The 21,720-nt window shown below is 47.9% G+C and overlaps 1 protein-coding gene across 1 annotated transcript in view; it reads right to left on the bottom strand.

The window, feature by feature from the left end:
- Nucleotides 1–3,068, bottom strand: part of LOC120399234 (lysine--tRNA ligase-like) — a 38,189-nt gene extending 35,121 nt beyond the window's left edge. Inside the window, exon 1 of the mRNA XM_039527311.1 lies at nt 2,942–3,068. Within this exon, the coding sequence (XP_039383245.1) occupies nt 2,942–2,979 (38 nt within the window). The 5' untranslated portion in view covers nt 2,980–3,068. The remainder of the gene's footprint in view (nt 1–2,941) is intronic.
- Between the last annotated feature and the right edge of the window lie 18,652 nt (nt 3,069–21,720).

Genomic DNA, 21,720 nt, shown 5'->3' with positions numbered 1-21,720 from the left:
GAGTTTTCTGGAGGATTCATCCCCAATTGATTGCCAGCCACTATTGCCAGGGCTACCTTGTCCTGCAGGACTCAAAGCAGAATTTCCATCAATATCAACTGCAAATTTCTGCCTGTACTGACAATAAATCAGCTACCTATGGCACTGACATTGGCTCAGAACTTTGCAGTGTCTCAACCACAGATAGACTCTTCACATCAGCAGCCTTATCTGATCCTTGATCCTAAGGATCCTTGAATCAGTTTGACTGTGAATAGAAAATTGGAGGGTAAATCCACTTTAGTTTCAGATGCAAAGAATACTACAACATAATAGCACTATATAACAGCTAGATGGTGCTATTATGTTGGAGTATTCTTTGCATCTGAAACTAAAGTGGATTTACCCTCCAGTTTTCTGCTTAACGGAGCCATGCAGACAACATTGATATTAAACTCAATCCTGTAGGATCATCACAGGGACTTTGAAACGGACTCCCACACTGTCAGTGGACTGCCTCACAGGGACTGCATCACCATTAGTGAGACAGCATACCATCAATAAAAAATGACACAAAAAACAGGTGCATGATCTAAGGCATCCATTGCATGGATACATTCCACCACCCAAGAGGCAGAAGTCCAGAAAGAGCTTTGCCTCTGAAAATCCTTACCCCCACCATGGAAGGCTACAGAGTTACAAAAAATGCCAGTGATCCTGGAGAATCTGCTTCATTCAGGACAACTCCCTCCAGGCACTGACCTCAAAGAAAAAAAACACTGGTGTATTCTAAATCGAGGGAGAGCTGGGGTGGCAAAGACCTAAGACAACATGATCAGGTGGAAGATGAAGAACACATCCGAATAGGAATGCAGAAAGGCTAGTGAAACACTTGTTCACTGCCACCATCAACATCCTATACCCTGAGGAACTATTTGTGATAAGTGACAACAACAAGTCTTGGATGTGGTTTTGGAGCAATGACCTATGATTAACCACCGGTATATAGGGACCAGATCCTCAGCTTCTGTAGATCAGCTAATCAATGGAGCTATGTTGGTTAGATATTCAGCTGGTATAAATCAGTGTATCTCCATCTATTTTGATGGAATTATGTTGATTGACATCAGCTGAGGATCTGGCCCTGTGAATTCTTAACTGCCACAATAGAGACCCATAACTAGAAATCAGATAAATGGGGAAGAAATTTCTTAACAAAGCAATCATACAAAACTCTGATTTCTCACAATCCAGTGAAAGTACACAACATCCTGCACCCATGAACTGCTGCCCAGAACCAACAGGTTACATGTAAGGAATGGACACATTCTTATCTGCCAAGAGATAATCTTGGACACTGTTCTAAATTCATTCCTTCACCAGGAAAGGAAAGTTTCCTCCTCTTTGATGATTCCTCCAGAAATCAAATATTGTAAAAAACAATCCAAAACTGCTTGATGTATGTGTGTCCATTGCCATTCACAACCATAAAACCTAACACCTGAAATCTGATATTGCTCCACTCTCTTCAAAAATGCATCACTACAGATGATGTAGTATCATCCCTGTGAATTGCTCCTTTGGCCTCTGAAATTGTCTTCTAACTGTCTAGTGTCTTCACACTATGTTACAGTATTGCACACATAGGCACTTTATCCCAAAATTATGGCAAAGGAAAAACAGATGAAAGATATCTGTGGATTTGTTTTCTCAGTCTTCCTAAACCAGAAACATCTTCGATCCAAAAGTTAACTATTTGTAGCCCAGCTAATCTTTACAAAAAGAGTGTTATAACAAAATTATAGTTCTTCCATCATCACATACAGTTTTTCTTATTGACTATAGTGACGTATAAAACTGGGAAAATGGGTTCCATCTAAGATTGATTACTAGCATAAGTATGGAAGTATGACAATCAAACCAGATGATTTGGGCAAACCATTGATATTTTTACTGGTGTGTCTGAAAGGACCTTTTAATACTCTAAGATGTACTATTAGGGGAAAGAAGAAGCTGCTTCACTGGGTACACCTGACATTGTTAGGAACCAGCTTGAAACTATTTCCCATATTGGTCTATTCCTTCAAGAACTGGGTCCTGTGTAAAACCTGGGATGGATTCTTTGGAGTCATCACTACTTTGATTATTACAGTGTCCTGGCCCCATAATGGAAAAAACTTCCAGTGCCTTCAGTGAGTGACTTTCACCCTGGTCTGTAGTTGAGTGATTCATTCCATGACATTACGTAAAATTGCAAAATTGCCTGTAATTCATCCCTGAAAGTCAGTAGACAGACACTATTCTTATCTCAAGAGAAAGAAGACATTTAAAAGTAGAAATAGAGACACAGCCATAGCAATTAATGTGTTGCATCATAAAGTGGTGGCCACGAATCATAGAAATATAGTAAGTAGAGCTGAATCACATCTATCCCACCCACTAAAGAAGAAACAGCCCATTAGTCTCAAAACATGTATTTTCTTTCCAGAGTAGTTGAAAATATCAAAGTGTGAAAAGCATATTTACTATATTTTCTACTAGCAAAATTAAAGAGAAAGTAGATTTTCTATTTTCCAGTTTGCAAGCCCATAGCGGAAGAAGCACGTGCCTGGAGCGGCACATGCTAAGGGGTGGCATTCCATCCATTCTTGGGGCGGCACAGTCCGGGCGGCTTTTGCTTCGGCAGTTCGGGGGGGAGTCCAAGCGACTTTTTTTTTTTTCCTTTGCTTGGGGCAGCAAAAATGGTAGAGCCGGCCCTGGTTATAATCATAATAGCACCTACCATTTATTAGAGTGCTTTATATGTTAATGAACTGACATTTAATAATTAGTTTCCAAACAACAAATAAATTAGAACTGGAATATTTTCACTAAAAAAAAAAATCAAAATTTGAAAAAAAATTGAATTTCAATTTTTTTTACACTTCACATAATGATGGCATGTTTGACAACAATAACTTACCCTGAAGAGGCAGCTGAAGTCTTTCCTTTATCTGTCATCTTTGCAAAGCTGAGAGCAGATGAAGTTACAGCATAAGAATTCTGCCTAGAATGCTTGATCTGTTCCCCCACTTCGCTTTATATGGACACTTGGAGGCAGTCATGTGAGTATCACAGAGATTTAGAAAGTGAAAGTTAAACTTCATGCTCTGTCCTAAAGAGTGATATATAAACTAAAGTAAAAAGTTTAGATGCTGAAATGTGTGATTTCTCTTATTTTTATGGGCACCTATAAAGATTAAGGAATTGAAAATGAGGAGATAACACATATAACATATGGGGATTTTAACTGGGGTCCAAATTGTTAAAGATTAAAGACATCTCCTCTTTCACTTTACCTATCAAAATATAAACACCATTATCTAAAGACTTGCAGTCACCACCCATTTACTGGAAAAGAGTCTTATTCCTTTAATCCAATACAGTGTGGTGTCACAGTGCCAGTTTCTTCACGTATTCAGCTCAGAGGACCAGGAAGAAACATACAGTACTTCCCATTGTTAAATGCTTACAGGAATTATGTTTTACTCTGACTCTTAGAGGTGCACCCCTGTGCATTGCACTCTTCAAGCAGTCTCCCCAGCTTGTTCTGGAATTAGACAAGTATTCACATCACAATACACTAGAGGGGGGAGAGAAGGAGGAGGAGAGAAGATCCTCAGCTGGCATAAGTCAGCATAACTCCATTGAAACACATTAAACCAGCATGGTCAAACAGACTCGATTCTATCCAGGTCAAGGGGATCAGAAAGATCTTCCCCATGTGCAATTGTTTCACTTAAGGGTAACATCTCCAGGAAAGCATCTGAGACTAAAATATCAGAGTACTTAAGTTATAGTATTCACAAGCAACATGCAAAGCAAAGTCATACAACAGAGAATGTTAAAGAAAGACATATGTAAGCAGGGGAATGGTTCCACTATTATAGGGAACTTTCCTAGCTTCTGCATTACCCCGGTGAAGTGGGCTAGTGAAAGGATCTGAGTCCTCGCTCCCACTTCCTTTACCTAGAGGCCTCCCTGCCCTTGAGGACTCCCCTTCCACTCTCCTGTCTGGCAGAGTCCTCGTAACCCCAACAAGGCTGGGCCCAGGATTCCTGAGGGGCTCAACCCCCAACCCTGCTGTGGTCGCCTGGAACAGGGGCTAAGGTGTCCCCACTCCAGGGTGCTCTCTCTGCACTGGGCACCTCCCTGACCCACTGATCATTTCATACAATTTAAAGCAAATACAAGTTGTTTAATTAACAATTAATTTAAAAAAAGAATAAGGAAAAATGGGAAAGGTTAAAGGAAAACACATCACTCGGCTCTGTGGCAGGGAACATTACAAACAGTGTCTCTGGACATCAGGGCACTTCACAGTCTGTTCCTTGTAGGTCCCAGGTCTCCTTCTCAGGGCCTGGCTGTGCTGCAGGGATGCTATGGGTTGGACACTTGCAATGGTGGTGGCCACACACCTCCTGGCTTTGGGTAGTGGGACCCTTCTTCCCAGCGTCAGCCCCCCGTCGCGTTAAGATCCCCCTCCCAGTCTGGCCTGCAAGGACCCTTGGCTGAGGGTGTCTTTCTGCACTGGGCCCTTTGCCCAAGGCCCCCTCTTGCTCACCACACCTGGCTTGGTGGCTGCAGCTCTGCTCCCAACACAGGATCTGCTCTCTCCCTGGGCTGTCTCTGGCTCTGCTCCCAACTCTGACCTGCTTCGTGAACTGCTTTTCTGGCCCCTCTGGATCTGGCACAGCTCTGCTCTCCAGCTCAGCTTGGGCCCCTGCTTTCTCCTTAGCTTGGCCCACTCTGTCTGACCTAGGCAATTCCAGCTAAGATGGAGGATGGGACCCCCCTGGCCTCCTGACTCCCTGATTAGCCTGACTGCCCTGTCAACCAGGCTCAGAGGCTGAGGCTGACCTGGAGCATTGGCCTCTCCCCAATCCTTTAGTGCTGGGAGCTAGCCAACCAAAACACCCCCACTGAATGTTAGTAAGGGGGCAACAGTCCTCTTACACATATAATAGGATATAGGAATGTATGTATCAAATGGCTACCTAGGTTCACTTGATCAATAACTCAGCTGGTCAAAGATTTTCCAATTATTGAAGTTGCTATAAGTACAAGAGGAAAACTCGTAAATACAGTTAGTAAAGTGGTTGAAAGAATCATACCATTTCTAATTCCCCTCTCTGCTAGGAGCTGAAAACCAGGCCTGAAGTGTGAGAGCATATACTAGTGCTTCCATCTGAATTTCTCAGGGCCCAGCCATGCCATCTCCTGGCAGGATGTAGATACATATAGGGGAGGGGGGTTATTCAAAATGTAGGTTCATGGTTGTGTGCTCAAGGTGGTAAGGGCTGGGGGTATTACTCATTATAGTTTAAGAGTTGGCTCATTTCTGCACAAACTGCCTATAATAAGGTGACATGTTGTTTCAAGCTAATTTTCAATAGAAGTGGGGCCTGATCAATCATCAGCTGGGCATAGATTTCCTTTCCTGTACCAGCGATTGATCTGTGACTAGCCATTTAACCAGTAATCAATATTATCCCTTCAGGGCCTTCCACCCGGCTAAACTTTCCTTCGATCATAGAAATAGGCAGGTTTAAAATGTCATGTCTCACTGAAAGCAAACAGAAAAGGGGGAAAGTATACCAAAAAAAAAAAATTAGTGTGTCATGCTCAGGGCTGTCCAATATTTTTGCCTCAAAACCAGGCAAAATTCACTCAGTTTTAGATTTTGATACATACCCCAAACTCTCCAAGATAGAAGAAAACTTGGACTGCCCAGGGAATCCACCCAACTGTGCTCCAGACAGCCATCTTCTCCACACAGACCTTTAGGTGTCTTCCAGAGGGGAAAGTTGCCTGTTACCACTACTTCCAATATCTTCAGCCCCACTTCCCCTTCTTAGGCTTGTCTGAGGGCAGCCAGCTGATCCACTCTCCCCTCTTCTGGGGGGATGGCTGATTACCCCATTCCTGAGTGTGGCTCTGATCTACAGAAAGGAGAAACACTGTCCTCAATTCATAGTTCAGAAGGGAGGAAGGTGAAGGAGGCAAATATTATGTTTCAGGGGAAGGGAAATAAAAGAAAGAGGGCGGGAGGGGCAGGATGTATGTCACCAAAGCTAGCTGTAAGAAAGGAGTGATTAATCTAAAGACTTGGAAGTCATTAGGGCTTCTGACATACTAGACATGGAGACAGGAAGACTCGGGGGAGGGGGAGAGGAACTCTCAGAGGTATCTAGGAATCCCTAGGCTTTTCTAATGTGTGCAAGTTACTAAAAACAACTGCTCTGTGTAACTGCCCTGAACAAACAGAGGGGCATGTGCAATGCGGAAGCTGACCAAGCAGCAGGAATTAGATAAGAGATCTCTTTACATACATAGCATGTGGTTGTAACTATCCCCAGGAGATAGAAAAGCTGGAACTTGCTCTTTAAAAGACCCAAGACTTTCCTGTAACTAAGCTGACAGTCTTTTCTCTAGTTTAGCTTATGAGGAGTATACAGAGGATACAGTAGCCATTTCTTTGGGCTTGGTTCCTTTTCCCCTATACTTTTAATAAAACCTTGTTTTAAGGAATTCTACTATTGGGTGGTAGTACAATCACTCTGTCCAAGGAGAAAAGAATCCATCAACCTCAAAAGGAGAGATGCTAAAGGGTGTTGGGATTCCTTCCCAAACACTCAGTTTGACTCCAGATTTTGTCACTTATGTATTTTATTTGGCATACACCAAGGCTACTCTGAATTGATCAGATTCAAACACAAGGAGTGGATGCAGAGTACATCACAGATCCAATGTTACACAGAAACCCTCTTCCTTTATATACATTTACACATCACATTGCATTTACTCTACATTGCTTTACACTAGGGCTGTCGATTAATCACAGTTAACTCACGCAATTAACTCAAAAAATTAATCACAATTAATCACAGTTTTAATCACACTGAAATAGAATACTAATTTAAATTTATTAAATATTTGAGATGTTTTTCTACATTTTCATATATATTGATTTAAATTACAACACAGAATACAAAATATTATTTTTATTAAAAATATTTGCACTGTAAAAATGATAAAAGAAATAGTTATTCAATTAACCTCATACAAATACTATAGCGCAATCTTTGTCGTGAAAGTGCAATTTACAAATATAGATTTTTTTTGTTACATAACTGCATTCAAAAGCAAAACATGCTCTGTTCATACACTGTCCATGTACATCTCTATGTTCCTGGCTTATCTTGTCCACTGTTATCTTGCTCTTTGTAAATCATAGAATAGAATCATAAACGTGTAGGACTGGAAGGGACATGGAGAAATCATCTAGTCCAGTCCCCCTGCACTCAGGAGAGGACCATTCTTGACAAGTGTTTGTCCAACCTGTTCTTAAAAAGCTCCAATGAGAGATTCCACACCCTCCCAAGGCAATTTGTTTCAGTGTTTAATTATTCTGACAGTTAGGAAATTTTTCCTCATGTCCAGTCTAAACTTCCCTTGATGTAATTTAAGCCCTATTGCTTCTTGTCCTAGCCTCAGGGGTTAAAAGAGAACAATTTTTCCCTCCCTCCTCCTTGTAACAACCTTTTATGTACTTGAAAACTGTTATCATGTCCCCGCCCCCACCCCAGTCTTCTCTTCTCCAGACTAAACAAACCCAATTTTTCCCCATCTTCTTCATTAATAGGTCATGTTTTCTAGACCTTTAATCATTTTTGTTGCTCTTCTCTGGACTTTCTCCAATTTGTTCACATCTTTCCTGAAATGGGACTGTAATGTGACGCTCTGCTCAGTTCAATGATGAGAACAGTCGGCTGCGTGCGTGTTCCCTCTGTGTGCTGCCCCGGCTCTGCGCAGATCGCTGACCCAGCAAACCCCGATAAGGTACGAAGGCACCCGGCCAGGTTTATTGTCAAACAAAGCTCAGTAATAGTTCCCCACAGACTCTACAGGACATACTACGAATATGTGCTCCCTGACAATGGACCGGCTCAGTCAGTGGTGGGAGTTGCCACTGGCCCCTGGGCCAGACAAAGACGTCCACTCAGGGATGCATTCTTATACACAGGTACAAACAGGTTATGCATCATTGAACGCACTGAGGTACAGCCCCTCTATGCATTACGGTGTTGCCTTTCCCCTAGTACAGGTTGGTTCGAACAAATAAGTCTATCCATCATACTGTCTATCCCTCGTATTGTCCTTTCATATTGTCTAGCAATCATATTGTCTTTAGGCTGGGTCTGCCTGTTCCTTTTATCTGTGTGGGATGTGTGTGAACCAGGCTGTTCTGGTGCCATCCTGGCATACGTTCATCTTATTAGTGCTTACTGCGGCGCCTCCTGCTGGTCTCTCAGGGAATTAGCTCGGTTTCCAGCTCTGAAGCGCTCTCTTCAGGCCAGTGATCCACCTGTCCTCTGACCCCCGTGTCCCTCCCTGGACTCTTTTACCTGGGGTGCTGCCCCCTGGCAGTAACCCCTTTCTCTTTGGGTCTCCCCTCCCCCGGGAACTCCTACCCCCACTATCCCCACCTTGCCTCAGTATATGGCTACTATCCTGGGAAAAGAAAGCTATTAAATCATGTCAAACAAACTTCTTCTTGACAAATCCATGCTGACTCTTACTTACACCTGATTATATTCTAGTTGTTTGCAAAGTGATTGCTTAATTTTTTGCTCCATTATCTTTCAGGGTACTGAAGTTGAGCTGGTCTGTAATTTCCTGGGTTGTCCTTATTACCCTTTTTTATTGATTGGCACTAGATTTGCCCTTTTCCATTTCTTTGGAATCTCTTCCATGAGTTTTTGAAGAGATCACCAATGGCTCAGATCTCCTCAGGCAGCTGCGTATTCCAAGATGTATTTCATCAGGCCCTGGTGACTTGAAGACATCTAACCTGTCTCAGTAATTTTTAATTTGTTCTCTCCCTATTTTAGCCTCAGATTCTACCTCATTTTCACAGGAGTTCACTATATTAGATGTCTAATCGCTACTAACCTTTTTGGTGAAAGCTGAAACAAAAAAGTCATTTGTCACTTCTCCCTCCCGCTCCCTCTCCCCCACACACCCATTCAATAATAAGCCTACTCTGTCCTTGGTCTTCCTCTTTTCTCATGTATTTGTAGAATGTTTTCTTGTTACCTTTTATGTCTCTAGCTAGTTTAATCTAATTTCTAATTGTTCTTCTTCGGGTGATTGCTCCTATGCATTCCAGTTAGGTGTGCGCGCCGCGCGTGCACGGCTGTCCGGAACATTTTTACCCTAGCAACTCCGGCGGGCTGGCTGGTGCCCCCTGGAGTGGCGCCGCTATGGCGCCTGTTATATACCCCAGCCGGCCCGTCCACTCCTCAGTTCCTTCTTACCGCCCGTGACGGCCAGTTGGAACTGTGGAGTGCTCTCTGTCCTCCACAACCCTAGCTATAGCTACCTTCTCGTGTATATAGTTCGTTTAGTGATTAGTGTAGATAGTTTCTGTTAGTTAGATAGTTAGTTTTTAGGATAAGGTTAAGGGGGGGTTTCCCCTCCCTTTCCTCCCCCGGTGCGGGCTCATGCCCAAGGCACCGGGCTTTAAGCCCTGTGCATCTTGCCAGCGGCCTATGTCAGTAGGGGATCCGCACGACTCCTGCCTCCGGTGCCTCGGCGAGAGTCACAGGGCAGATAAGTGCTCTATCTGTTCCTCTTTTAAACCCCGGACTCGTAAGGAGCGGGACATACGATTGAAGCAGCTCCTCATGGAGGCTTCGCTCCAGCCCCCGGCACCGTCCGCGCCGGCGCCGAAGGCTTCATCGATCCGGAGCGCACCGCCGGCCCCAGGCCGTTCCGGCACCGAGACTACGCATCCTCAGCCACCGAAGGCCCGGCACCGCTCCCTCTCGCCGTCAAGGAAGCGCAGGCCGGCGAAAGCGGGTGCCAAGCCCCACACTGAGGGCCCAGCAGCCAAGACAGTTGCGCCACCTGCGGTCCCCGCTGTGGCTGTGCACAGGACGTGCACCGGGCCGTTGACTCCGGCGACGCAAGGGCCGTCGAGTCCGGCACCGCCATGCTCCCCGGCACCGGCCGCGGTTGAACTCCGGCTGCCATCGACGCCGGAGACTTTCTTCACGGCGCGCGAGCTCATAGAGCTCACAGAGGCACCGAGCCTCCGGCCCCTGGCACCGCCGGTGCGGGCTGTCGTTTCGGCGGGAAAGCCGGCAATGATGGTACGGCCCCCCTCTCCGGACAGACGGCACGGACGACGCTGCCGGTCCCGGTCACGCTCCCGGTCCCGCCGCAGGTCACCGTCCCGTCGCTCGCGATCACGGTACCGCTCGCCGTCCCGACGCCGGTCGCAGTCCCGCAACCGTTCGACATCGCGGTACCGGTCGCACTCCCGGCGTCGCTCCAGGTCCCGATCGCCGTCGCGTCAGCACCGACGGAGGTCTGCTTCCCGGCACCGTTCCCGGCACCGCGATTCGCGCAGCCGCTCCCGGCGCCGCAGGTCCGGATCCCGATCGAGCTCCCGGCACCGGTCGAGCTCCCGGCACCGCAGCGGACGGTGGTCTCGGTCACCATCCCGGTACCGTGCAGACCGGCACCGATCCTCGGCACTGTCCGGGGACAGACTGCCTCAGTCGGCGGCGCAATTCGTCAGCGCCTCGGCGCCTCCATGGCCATCCCGCCCCGCCTCGGTTGCTTCCGGGGCAGACAGTAACGGGCACCTGCCGCCTACCCCACAAGGCCAACCTCAGGGGGCACAGCAGTGGGGCTTCTGGGTTCCCTGGGCCCAGTACGAAACTCAGGGGGTGCCATTCCCCCCAAGAGCCCCTGCCTCCGAGCGCAGGGTACCAGAGGCGACCATCAGCCGACCGGCTCCTTCGTCACCAGGCGCGGTTTCCATACCGCCTGAACCCCAGAGGCACACGCAGCCCGACCCAGCCGACGAGCAGTCAGCAGATCCATCGTCGGAGGCTGTCGTCCAGGGCTTATCCTCCTCGCCCTCACCTGATGAGGCGGTGGCCGGAGCGTCGGCCAAGGAGCCTCCGCCGATAGACCTAAAGGCGCACCAAGACCTGCTTCGCCGTGTGGCGACGGCTATGGCTCTCCCCGTGGCGGAGGTCCAGGAGGACGAGGACCCCATAACGAATGTCGTTGGAGCAGAGGCTCCAGTGCGCGTGGCATTACCATTCGTGCGGACGATACAAAAGAATGCCACCACACTCTGGCAGACGCCTGTGTCCATCCCTCCTATGGCCCGGGGGGTTGAGCGCAAGTACTCTGTCCCCCCCACGGGCTACGAGTATCTATATACTCACCCGACCCCGGACTCGTTGGTCGTTCAGTCGGTCAACGACAGGGAGAGGCATGGTCAACCTGCCCCTGTGCCAAAGTCGAAGGACGCGCGGCGAATGGACCTATTAGGCCGCAAGGTCTACTAGGCGGGCGGCTTGCAACTTCGCATCGCCAACCAGATGGTCCTCCTCGCCAGGTACGTGTACGACATCATGGCGTCCCTGGCGAAGTTTACAGAGCTCTTACCAACAGCCTCCCGCCAGGAATTCTCCGCATTATTGGAGGAGGGGAAGAAATCGTCCAGGTCCTCCATCCAGGCCGCCCTTGACTCTGCGGACTCGGGAGCTTGGACCTTGGCCTCAGGGGTGACGATGCGGCGTATCTCCTGGCTGCAGTCCTCCACCCTACCGCCGGAGGTGCAGTATACGTTGCAGGACCTGCCCTTTGACACACAGGGTCTTTTCTCTGAGAAAACTGATTCCCGGATCCAGACCCTGAAGGACGGTCGCATCGCCATCCGCACCCTCGGGATGCACACACCGGCTCCTCAGCGCAGGTCCTTCCGACAACAACCCTCCCGGTCTTTCCCGCAACAACGGTACCGCCCGTACAACAGCAGGCAACCAGGCCCGAATCGCCGTCGACCATCAGGCAACAGACGCAATCAGGCCCCTTCAAAGGCCCCCCAAGGGTCCAAACAGGCCTTTTGATGGGACGCCCGAGGACGGCCGATCACTCTCCCTACTGGATCCTACCCTTTTGTTTTACAACCACCTTTCCCATTTCTTTTCGGCGTGGTCCCGAATAACAACGGACAACTGGGTGCTTCAAACAGTACAGTCGGGATACCGCCTTCAGTTTGTTTCGCCCCCCCTTCCCACCCACCCTCCCTGTCCCTCTTCAGGGACCCCTCTCACGAGCAACTCCTCTTACAAGAGGTCCAGACTCTGTTGAGCGTGGGTGCCATAGAGGCAGTGCCTCAAGACAGGCGGGGCAGGGGATTCTATTCCCGATATTTTCTCATCCCCAAAGCGAAAGGAGGGCTACGTCCTATCCTGGACCTTCGCGAGCTGAACAAATATCTGCTCAAGCCCAAGTTTCGCATGGTCACCCTGGGGACCATCATTCCCTCTCTGGATCCGGGAGACTGGTTTGCCGCCCTCGACATGAAGGACGCCTACTTCCATGTCGCGATCTACCCTCCCAATCAACGCTACCTGCGTTTCGTGGTGAACAACGCACACTACCAGTTCGCAGTGTTGCCATTCGGCCTATCCACAGCACCGAGAGTGTTTACCAAGTGCATGGCAGTGGTTGCCGCAGCCCTCCGCCGTCGTCAGATACACGTCTACCCATATCTCGACGATTGGCTGGTTCGCGGAACGTCTCGGCGCCTGGTGATGGACCAGATGACAGAAATCCTGTCCCTCTTTCAGCGACTCGGTCTTCTCATCAATGCCGAGAAGTCCACCTTGATTCCATCGCAGCGGGTGGAGTTCATTGGAGCGGTCCTCGACTCCTCGTTGGCCCGCGCCTGCCTACCATGCTCTCGGCACCAGACAATGGTCTCCATCATCCGGGACCTCGTCACCTTCCCGACCATGACGGTACGATCCTGCCTCTGCCTCCTGGGCCACATGGCATCGTGTATGTATGTCACCGCGTACGCACGGCTCCACCTCCGCCCGTTCCAGTCTTGGCTAGCGTCGGTGTACCGGCCGCATCGAGATCCCATCAACATGGTGGTCACGATCACCAAGCTGACCCTCGAGTCCCTCCGCTGGTGGCTCGACCTGGAGGTCGTGTGTGCGGGAGTCCCGTTCCACCCTCCTCGTCCATCTGCCACTCTGACCACGGATGCCTCAGTGCTTGGTTGGGGGGCTCACCTGGGCGACCTTCACACCCAAGGCCTTTGGTCGCCCCAAGAGCTCGCTCTGCACATCAATATCCGCGAGCTGCGAGCGATCCGTTTGGCGTGTCACACCTTCCGCACCCGCCTGCAAGGCCGCTGCGTGACAGTGTTCACAGACAACACCACGGCACCATGCTCCTCCCTCCTCTGCAAGGAAGCGCTGCTCCTCTGGGACTTCTGCGTGACCCACTCCATTCACCTGGAAGCGTCCTTTCTTCCGGGAGTGCAGAACACGCTGGCCGACCATCTCAGCAGGTCGTTCTTCTCCCACGAGTGGTCTCTCCATCCCGATGTCGTGCACACAATCTTCCAGAGGTGGGGGTTTCCCCAAATAGACCTATTCGCCTCCAGGGAGAACAGGAAGTGCCACCTGTTTTGCTTGTACCAGGGTCGCTCGCCAGGCTCCCTGTCGGACGCCTTCCTTTACCCCTAGACGGATCGCCTCCTCTACGCCTTCCCTCCGTTCCCGCTCGTACACCGAGTGCTCCTGAAGCGTTGGAGGGACAGAGCCCACGTCATACTCGTAGCTCCGGCCTGGCCGAGGCAGCACTGGTACACCCTGCTGCTCGAGCTCTCTGTTCGGGATCCCATCCCCCTTCCGTTGTGGCCGGACCTCATCACCCAGGACTTCGGCAGACTCCGCCATCCGAACCTGCAGTCCCTCCATCTTACAGCTTGGTACCTGAGTGGTTGACCCACGCAGAGAGGGACTGTTCGGCGGCAGTACAGCAAGTCCTGCTAGAGAGCAGGAAGCCTTCCACTCGCTCCACCTATCTGGTGGAATGGAAGCGATTCGCACTCTGGTGTGATCAACGAGGCCTCAATCCATTCGTAGTCCCTGTCCCTACCATCCTGGACTACCTCTGGTACCTTAAGGAGCAAGGTCTTGCGGTCTCCTCCTTGAGAGTTCACCTGGCAGCAGTGTCCGCCTTTCGTCCATCTGTGGAAGGTCGGTCCATCTTCTCCAACCAGATGGTTTCCCGCTTCCTTAAAGGCCTGGACCGCTTGTACCCGCCGGTGTGGCGTCCTGCCCCAACCTGGGATTTGAACCTCGTGCTAGCCAAGCTGATGGGTCCCCCCTTCGAGCCCTTGGCCACGTGCTCCCTGCTCTACCTCTCCTGGAAGACAGCCTTCCTCGTCACCATTACATCAGCGAGACGAGTCTCTGAGCTTCGTGCTCTAACGGTGGGTCCACCATACACCGTCTTCCACGGGGACAAGGTACAGCTTCAACCACATCCGGCCTTCCTCCCTAAGGTGGTGTCGCCCTTCCACCTCAACCAGGAGATCTTCCTCCCGGTCTTCTTCCCGAAGCCGCATGCCTCGCCTCGGGAGCAACAGCTTCACACCCTGGACGTCCGCAGGGCCCTTGCCTTTTACATCGAGCGGACGAAGCCTTTCCGGCGTTCGACCCAGCTGTTTGTGGCAGTCGCCGATCGCATGAAGGGTGAGCCGGTCTCCTCCCAGCGGATTTCTTCCTGGGTAACAGCATGTATTCGGACATGCTACGAGCTTGCTCGCGTGCCACCATGCCGCCTCACTGCTCATTCAACGAGAGCGCATGCCTCGTCGGCCGCCTTCCTGGCCCATGTTCCCATCCAGGACATCTGTAGAGCGGCCACCTGGTCTTCTGTCCACACCTTTGCCTCCCATTACGCATTGGTGCAGCAATCTAGAGATGATGCAGCCTTCGGCTCCGCAGTCTTACACTCTGCCACGTCTCACTCCGACCCCACCGCCTAGATAAGGCTTGGGAATCACCTAACTGGAATGCATAGGAGCAATCACTCGAAGAAGAAAAGACGGTTACTCACCGTAGTAACTGTTGTTCTTCGAGATGTGTTGCTCCTATCCATTCCAGACCCGCCCTCCTTCCCCACTGTCGGAGTAGCCGGCAAGAAGGAACTGAGGAGCGGACGGGCCGGCTGGGGTATATAACAGGCGCCATAGCGGCGCCACTCCAGGGGGCGACCCAGCCGACCCGAGTGTTGCTAGGGTAAAAATGTTCCGGAGAGCCGTGCACGTGTGGCGCGCACACATAACTGGAATGGATAGGAGCAACACATCTCGAAGAACAACAGTTACTACGGTGAGTAACCGTCTTTTCCCTGGGTGTTCCCTCCTATTACTTTAGCTATTTCAGACTTTGTCTCAGCTCACTGACCCATGTACTTATTTTAGTTAGCACAGACATGCTGTTGCAAAGGACAGTCCCCAGTCCTTGCCTCTGCGGTTATTTCAGGAAGTTTTAAACACATGCTGAGATAGATAGTTTTGAAAGGCCTTTCAAAACTCTCTCTCTCTTTCCTTTTCATTGTATTTGTAAAACAACAAAAAGCCAGCTCAAAAAGCCAGAGCATAAAATGTATGCATATATTTTAATTTTACTTTTGACTTCACTTGCCTTGAGTTACAAACTGTTGCATCAATCGTGTCACACTTTCCATAAAAGTAGTAAAACTCAAGAGCACTAACATTGTTTTGCCTACTCAGAACCAATTCTAACACCTTCTATTCAGTCAGCATCCAAAGAGAAAAGAATCCTGCAACCTCAAAAGGTGGTATCAAGGTGTACCCCCCCACACTATGAACTTTAGGGTACAGATGTGGGGACCTGAATGAATAACCCCTAAGTTTATTTTTACCAGTGTAGGCAAAACAGTCGCTGCCACCACCAAATGTTTAAAAACAAACAATCCCCCCCCCAAAAAAAAACACGTTTGAGGGAGAGCCATTTGGAAACTCTGCCTTCCCCCAATTTTCTCCAGTCCTTATCCCACATTTCTGGCCAGGATATGACTAATTTCCCTCCCCCAAGTCTCTATTCTCTTTTTCCTGGGTAGACTCAAGAAAATTCTCCCCACCAATTCCTGGTGAGCCCAGATCCAAAATCCTTGGATCTTAAAACAAGGAAAAATCAATCAGGTTCTTAAAAGAAGACTTAATTAAAAGAAAAAGGGGGAAAGGAATACCTCTGAGATTAGAAAGCAAGATGATCTCCCAGACAACAGATTCAAAACACAGAGGATTTCCCTCTGGGCAAAACCTTAAAGTTACACAAAAACCCAATTTGATTCTCCCTCTATGTTTGCAAAAGAAATGACAAAGAAAAAAATAAAGAAATCTACCATATTCTTATCTAAATATTCACTAATTTAAACAAGGGTTAGATGGTGGTTTTCTGGATCTCTGACTCCAGCAAAAGCACACCCAGAACAGACAAAAAAAGACTTTTTCCCTCCTCCCTCTTTGAAAGTATCTTATCTTCTTATTGGTCCTTCTGGTCAGGTGTCAGCTAGGTTATGTGAGCTTCTTAACCCTTTAGAGGTAAAAGAGGAATTAACCCTTAACTGTCTGTTTATGACACACACCCCAAATCATAGACAGTGCTGGACCACACTGGCTGTGATTTCTTCCTAAAACTTTAGGAGAAAACAGATTAATAAAAACACATGCACCTTTGCATATGCTACTGATTATGTAAAAACTAACAATATTTTTCACATTTCAAGGACGATTTGAACCAGTTGATTTTGGGAAACTTTTACAGGAGAGTGCATCAGCCACTTGGTTAGAAGCTTCTGAAATGTGTTGTATTTCAAAATCAAAATCTTGGAGAGCTAAACTCCAACAAAGAAGTTTGTTATTTTTCTTGGTGGTATGAAGCCACTTTAGCGCAGCATGGTCAGTTTGCAGTTGGAAATGCCATCCCCAAACATATGGGCATAGCCTTGTTCTAAAGGCTTTATGGAATATAAGCTACTTTTTCCATTTTCAGTCAAAAGCTCATCTGCAGAGTTTCTCTTTCCAGAATGCTTTGTACATAGGCTAAGTTGTATAACAATAAAGTGTATTCCAGAACACCTTGTAGCTTATTGTGGAAATTTACTAGCCGTCAAATTGTTGTAACCTTTGTACATACAAAATCTGTCAGAAGCAAGAGGTATGCTCTGTTAAGGTTTGCCATATATGAACTGTGTGTTATATACAGTTAGTGGAAATGTCACTATGGTCTAATGCTACTTGTATGCTATGGTCTACTAACATCTAAAATGCTACATACAAAACCTAAATAAAACTGTATAAGTTCTGTAGAACTGTTTATCTGTTGTGAACAAGATGAATATAAGTGAGAAAAATTGAGCTTAGAGCACCGAATGGGAGTGACTCCGGGTCATTCTCTTCTTCAAGTTTCGTCTTATGGAGATTCAGTCCTGCCTGGAATATCATGCGAGCTGGAGGCTTCTGCCTCAGGCTGCTCTCCCAGCTGGCAGCACCGCGCGGTTGCACCTACCCCAGCCTGACCCTTGCTCCCATGGCTCATGAAGCCTGGACAGTAGTAAGGAGCAGTTCAACGAGTGGAATGACAAATACAGAACGAAAGATTGCACTCTATGGGCCACGTTCAGATTATTTCGAGTCCTAGATGAAACTCTTTTATAGGGACTAAATGCTTTCATGAAAATTTCCCCCCTCCCCTAACAAAAATGTTAATTTATCAGAGCAGCTGAAAGGGTAAGGAACTCGGGACTATAACTTAGAGAAAGCTTCCATATTATTTAACTCATAATTGAGTTAATTCAAAGTAAAATTTCACAGCGTGGTTTGTTCTAAGACTAAAAACGCAGGAGAGGAGTCAGAAAAAGGAACAGTGACCTGTTTCCGCCCGGTTTCAAACCAGGGACATGTTAAGTGAACGTGATAACCACTACACTACAGGGCTTATCTTTTTTGCCACAGACTTTGCCGAATGCACAGGAATGTCTTCTCTCACTATAGAAGCTACCTAATGCAATATCTATATCTATGGCCTTTCTGCTCACAAAGCGGTCATGCCCCCGCCCAAGGCTGACACAGCATGGAGTGCATGTGACACAGCGGCCTGGCTCGGGCAGGATCGCTAGCGAGGCATGATACTTTTGCCATTAAGCAAACGCAGCAATTCTTTCCTGCCCTCTGCCACTGAATGTCTCTATGCATTATGCTGTGCCCTATCGGTGTGGGAGGACTTCATGAGCTCAGAAAACATGTCATCGCGAGTGCATTTTTTTTTCCTTCCAATCTGCAATGGAGATGGAGATGATAGGGCGAATGTAGAAACATTCTGGGAGGACTGCATGGTCACCTGTGCTGCTGAGTTCGCCACGCCAAACAGGAAATGAAATTCAAAAGTTCCTGGGGCTTTTCCTGTGTACCTGGCTAGTGCATCTGAGTTCAAAGTGCTGTCCAGAGCAGTCACAATGGAGCACTCTGGGATAGCTCCTGGAGGCCAATACTGTCAAATTGCATCCATACTACCCCAAATTCGACCCAGCGATGTCGATTTCAGTGCTAATTCCCTCGTCGGGGAGGAGTACAGAAATCGATTTTAAGAGCCCTTTAAGTTGACAAAAATGGCTTTGTCGTGTGGACAGGTGCAGGGTTAAATCGATCTAACATTGCTAAATTTGACCTAAACTCATAGTGTAGACCAGGGCTTAGAAGGCCCAGTCTACTCTGTGACAGGAGGGTAGGTATGTTTTCCCTGCCTCCAAGAAGCTGACTATCACTGCATTATATTAAATCATCTCTGCTGGAAAGGACTTAACTCTGGATTCAAAGGTACTACTGAAGAGCAAATATTTTGCCTTTGAAATTAAACAACAGGGGAGTAACCTTGGATCCCATATAATTCTTTAGCCCCTGTGACAGAGTGCTGGAGGCTAATTAGTAAGCCAACCTTCTGCTCATTTAGGCACTGATTAGTTCCCCTAGAGAAGGCCGATAGGAAAATATGCAGCTAATTAGCTGATCAGTCTGGGGGCTGATGAACCAATTAGCCATCATCTGAGGGCTATAAATAGACATAGGAAGGCAGTGAAGGAGAGAGGATTGGGTTAGCTGAGCTCAATATGCTCTGAGATCTTAAGGGAGGGATATTTCTGTCGCCCTATGGGAAAAGGCAAGAAACCACTGTAAATACTTAGCTGCATAAGACTGTATTGGTGCTGGTGATGGGAATGTAAATTAATAACATAGGGGTACCACTCGCTGGAGAGTCTAAGAAGTTTCTGTGCATCAGAGGGTGGGGACAGAGCATGCCCCATTACAGCCTACATTTCAGGCTGAATATATGCTGTCAATGTACTTTCCAGAAACAAAGAATATTTCCAGCAGAAGATAGCCAGCATACATTTGCTAGCCCACAGGTTTTCCTTCCTATCATAAACCACCAAGATAAAAGCACTTTTCTTTTTGGAGTAAATGTAAACATTTAAACAAGAAAACAGTTGATTGATTTCCCAGTCCCTCATACCCCTGACTACAGCACAAGTCCTGCTGGTCACAGGGCTTATCAGAAGAGGACAGGTAACATTTTTGTGGGTGCCCTTGTTAAAACACCAGCAACATATAATTGATGCTCAGTGAGGTTTGCAGTGATACAATATATTGCAAGTGGGGGGTTAAAAAGCATTCACCATCAACCTAACTTCTCCCATTGAAGTTAACACGGACTCTGAAGACAACATTGGTTTTTGAAAATCCCATGATATTTATATGCAGTGCCTTTCCTATGAAGTATCAGAGGGGTAGCCGTGTTAGTCTGGATCTGTAAAAGCAGCAAAGAATCCTGTGGCACCTTATAGACTAACAGACGTTTTGGAGCATAAGCTTTCGTGGGTGAATACCCACTTCGTCAGATGCAAGAATCTATGAAGCTCAATCAGTACTTGCAAATGTTTACAGAGTTTTCTAACACCCATTAAGCAAGCACTCATATCACAGTGCTGGGAAACCTTATAAAAACCTATATATAGAGAAAGTATTATCCTTAGTTTATAGCAGGTCAGGACCAACCACGATGACAACTCTGCTCCTTAGCAATGGAGCTAGCCACACAAAGTATGACTAATGATGGCCAAGCACAAAGCTTTGCAGCAACTGCCTATGGCTGTGGAACTCCCTTCCTGAGAGCAGGATGATCATAAGTGCCCCGCTCCTAGGCCAGGTCTGCTAATTTAAAATCAATTTGTACTCCTTTAAACAGGAAAAGGTTCTGGCAGTGAACACAATCATAGCACAGAGTAGCTATAAAACTGAACAGCTGATTTGCTTTCAGTTTTGAAAAATAAATAGCTGTATTCATGGGAAAAAGGGAAGGTTTATTTTTAAACTTCAGCTATTTCAGAAGTTATCAGTTGATCATGAGGTGCTGTTAGCATATCTTACTGCTGTATATCAGATATTAACAGAAGGCACTGTGATTAGACACACATGGCTGGCCCATGCCAGCTAACTCAGGCACTGTTTAATTGCAGTGTAGATGTTCAGGCTGCAGCCCAAGCTCTGGGACCCTCCCACTTTGCAGAGTCCTAGAGCCTGGGCTGCAGCCTGAACCCAAACATCTACACTGCAGTTAAACAGCCCTGTGACAGGGCACTCTACTCACCACAGATAGCACCCCCTCCTAGGGGGGTTGGGGATAAGCTCTGTGCAGCTGATCCTCCTGCTGGCAGTTGCACTCCACCACACTCTGCCTCTTTCACTGTCTGTGGCCCTTCTCTTGCTCCAGGAACCAGTACTCCTCTTCATGACTCAGTTCTTCAGCCATGTGACTCAGCACATATCCCTCTTCTGGCATACAAAAGTTCTTCCACACAATTGGTCTCAAGCAGTCTTCTCTGGCATGTCCCCAGTAGTTGGTAAGGGAGCCAAACCCACCCACTACTCCAGGTTCCAGTCCAGGGACTCTGTACCTAGCAACTGTGCATTGTTCCTTTCCTGGACTCATTCCTGCAGTTAGTTACCCTGCTCCCTCTCCAGATGTACCATTCAAACTCCCTCCTTACAGGGAGGGACTGCAAACTACTGAACCCCATCACCTCAAACATACTCCTAGGGAGTGACTACAGCCTATGGCCATCCTCTTTTCCCAGCTTCCTGGCTTTACAAACCAAGCCCATCTCCTCCCCCAGCTGGACTTCATCCATAGATTAGGCCTTAGCACTCACTGGCTTTCCTCCAGGTGCAGCCTATAGGTTAATTGGCCTAATTCACTCCCATCACAAGCCCCATAACCTGAGCCCTGTGAGCCTGAGGCAGCTGGCATGGGCCAGTCACAGGTCTGCATGTAGGCATATCCGAAGCTGCAACCTAAATTAGGTAATATAAGGAGATCCTTCAGATCCCACTGAAGTCACATTCAGCACCTTGCAAGGAAGAGTTCAGCATCTAGCAGCATTGGACCCTTGGTGCTTTTCAGAGGGGCGCACTCCAATACACACTCTGCAGCAGACGTATAATTTGTGCTATTCAGCTGTGAACAAACTCACTTTGCATACTAAATGTTCATGCCAACTAATGATGGACATCAACTGCTGTTCCACCAAAAATATGCTTCCTGGGAAGTTGAAATTATGCCTTCTGGCTGCAAACCCCCTGTAATGAGTTCATAGCTCTGATACCCCCAAATAATTAACTGCAGGAAGAGAGGTTTTTTCCTGTGCAGTGAACAGTTTATTTCAAATTCACCATGAACTTCTATTGGCCAGCTGCTGTAAAAATGTGCCCCCTCTGCAGCTGAA

This window comes from Mauremys reevesii, linkage group 2 (genome assembly GCF_016161935.1).
Source record: "Mauremys reevesii isolate NIE-2019 linkage group 2, ASM1616193v1, whole genome shotgun sequence".
NCBI lineage: Eukaryota > Metazoa > Chordata > Testudines > Geoemydidae > Mauremys > Mauremys reevesii.
This window is presented reverse-complemented; position numbering and strand designations above follow the sequence as displayed.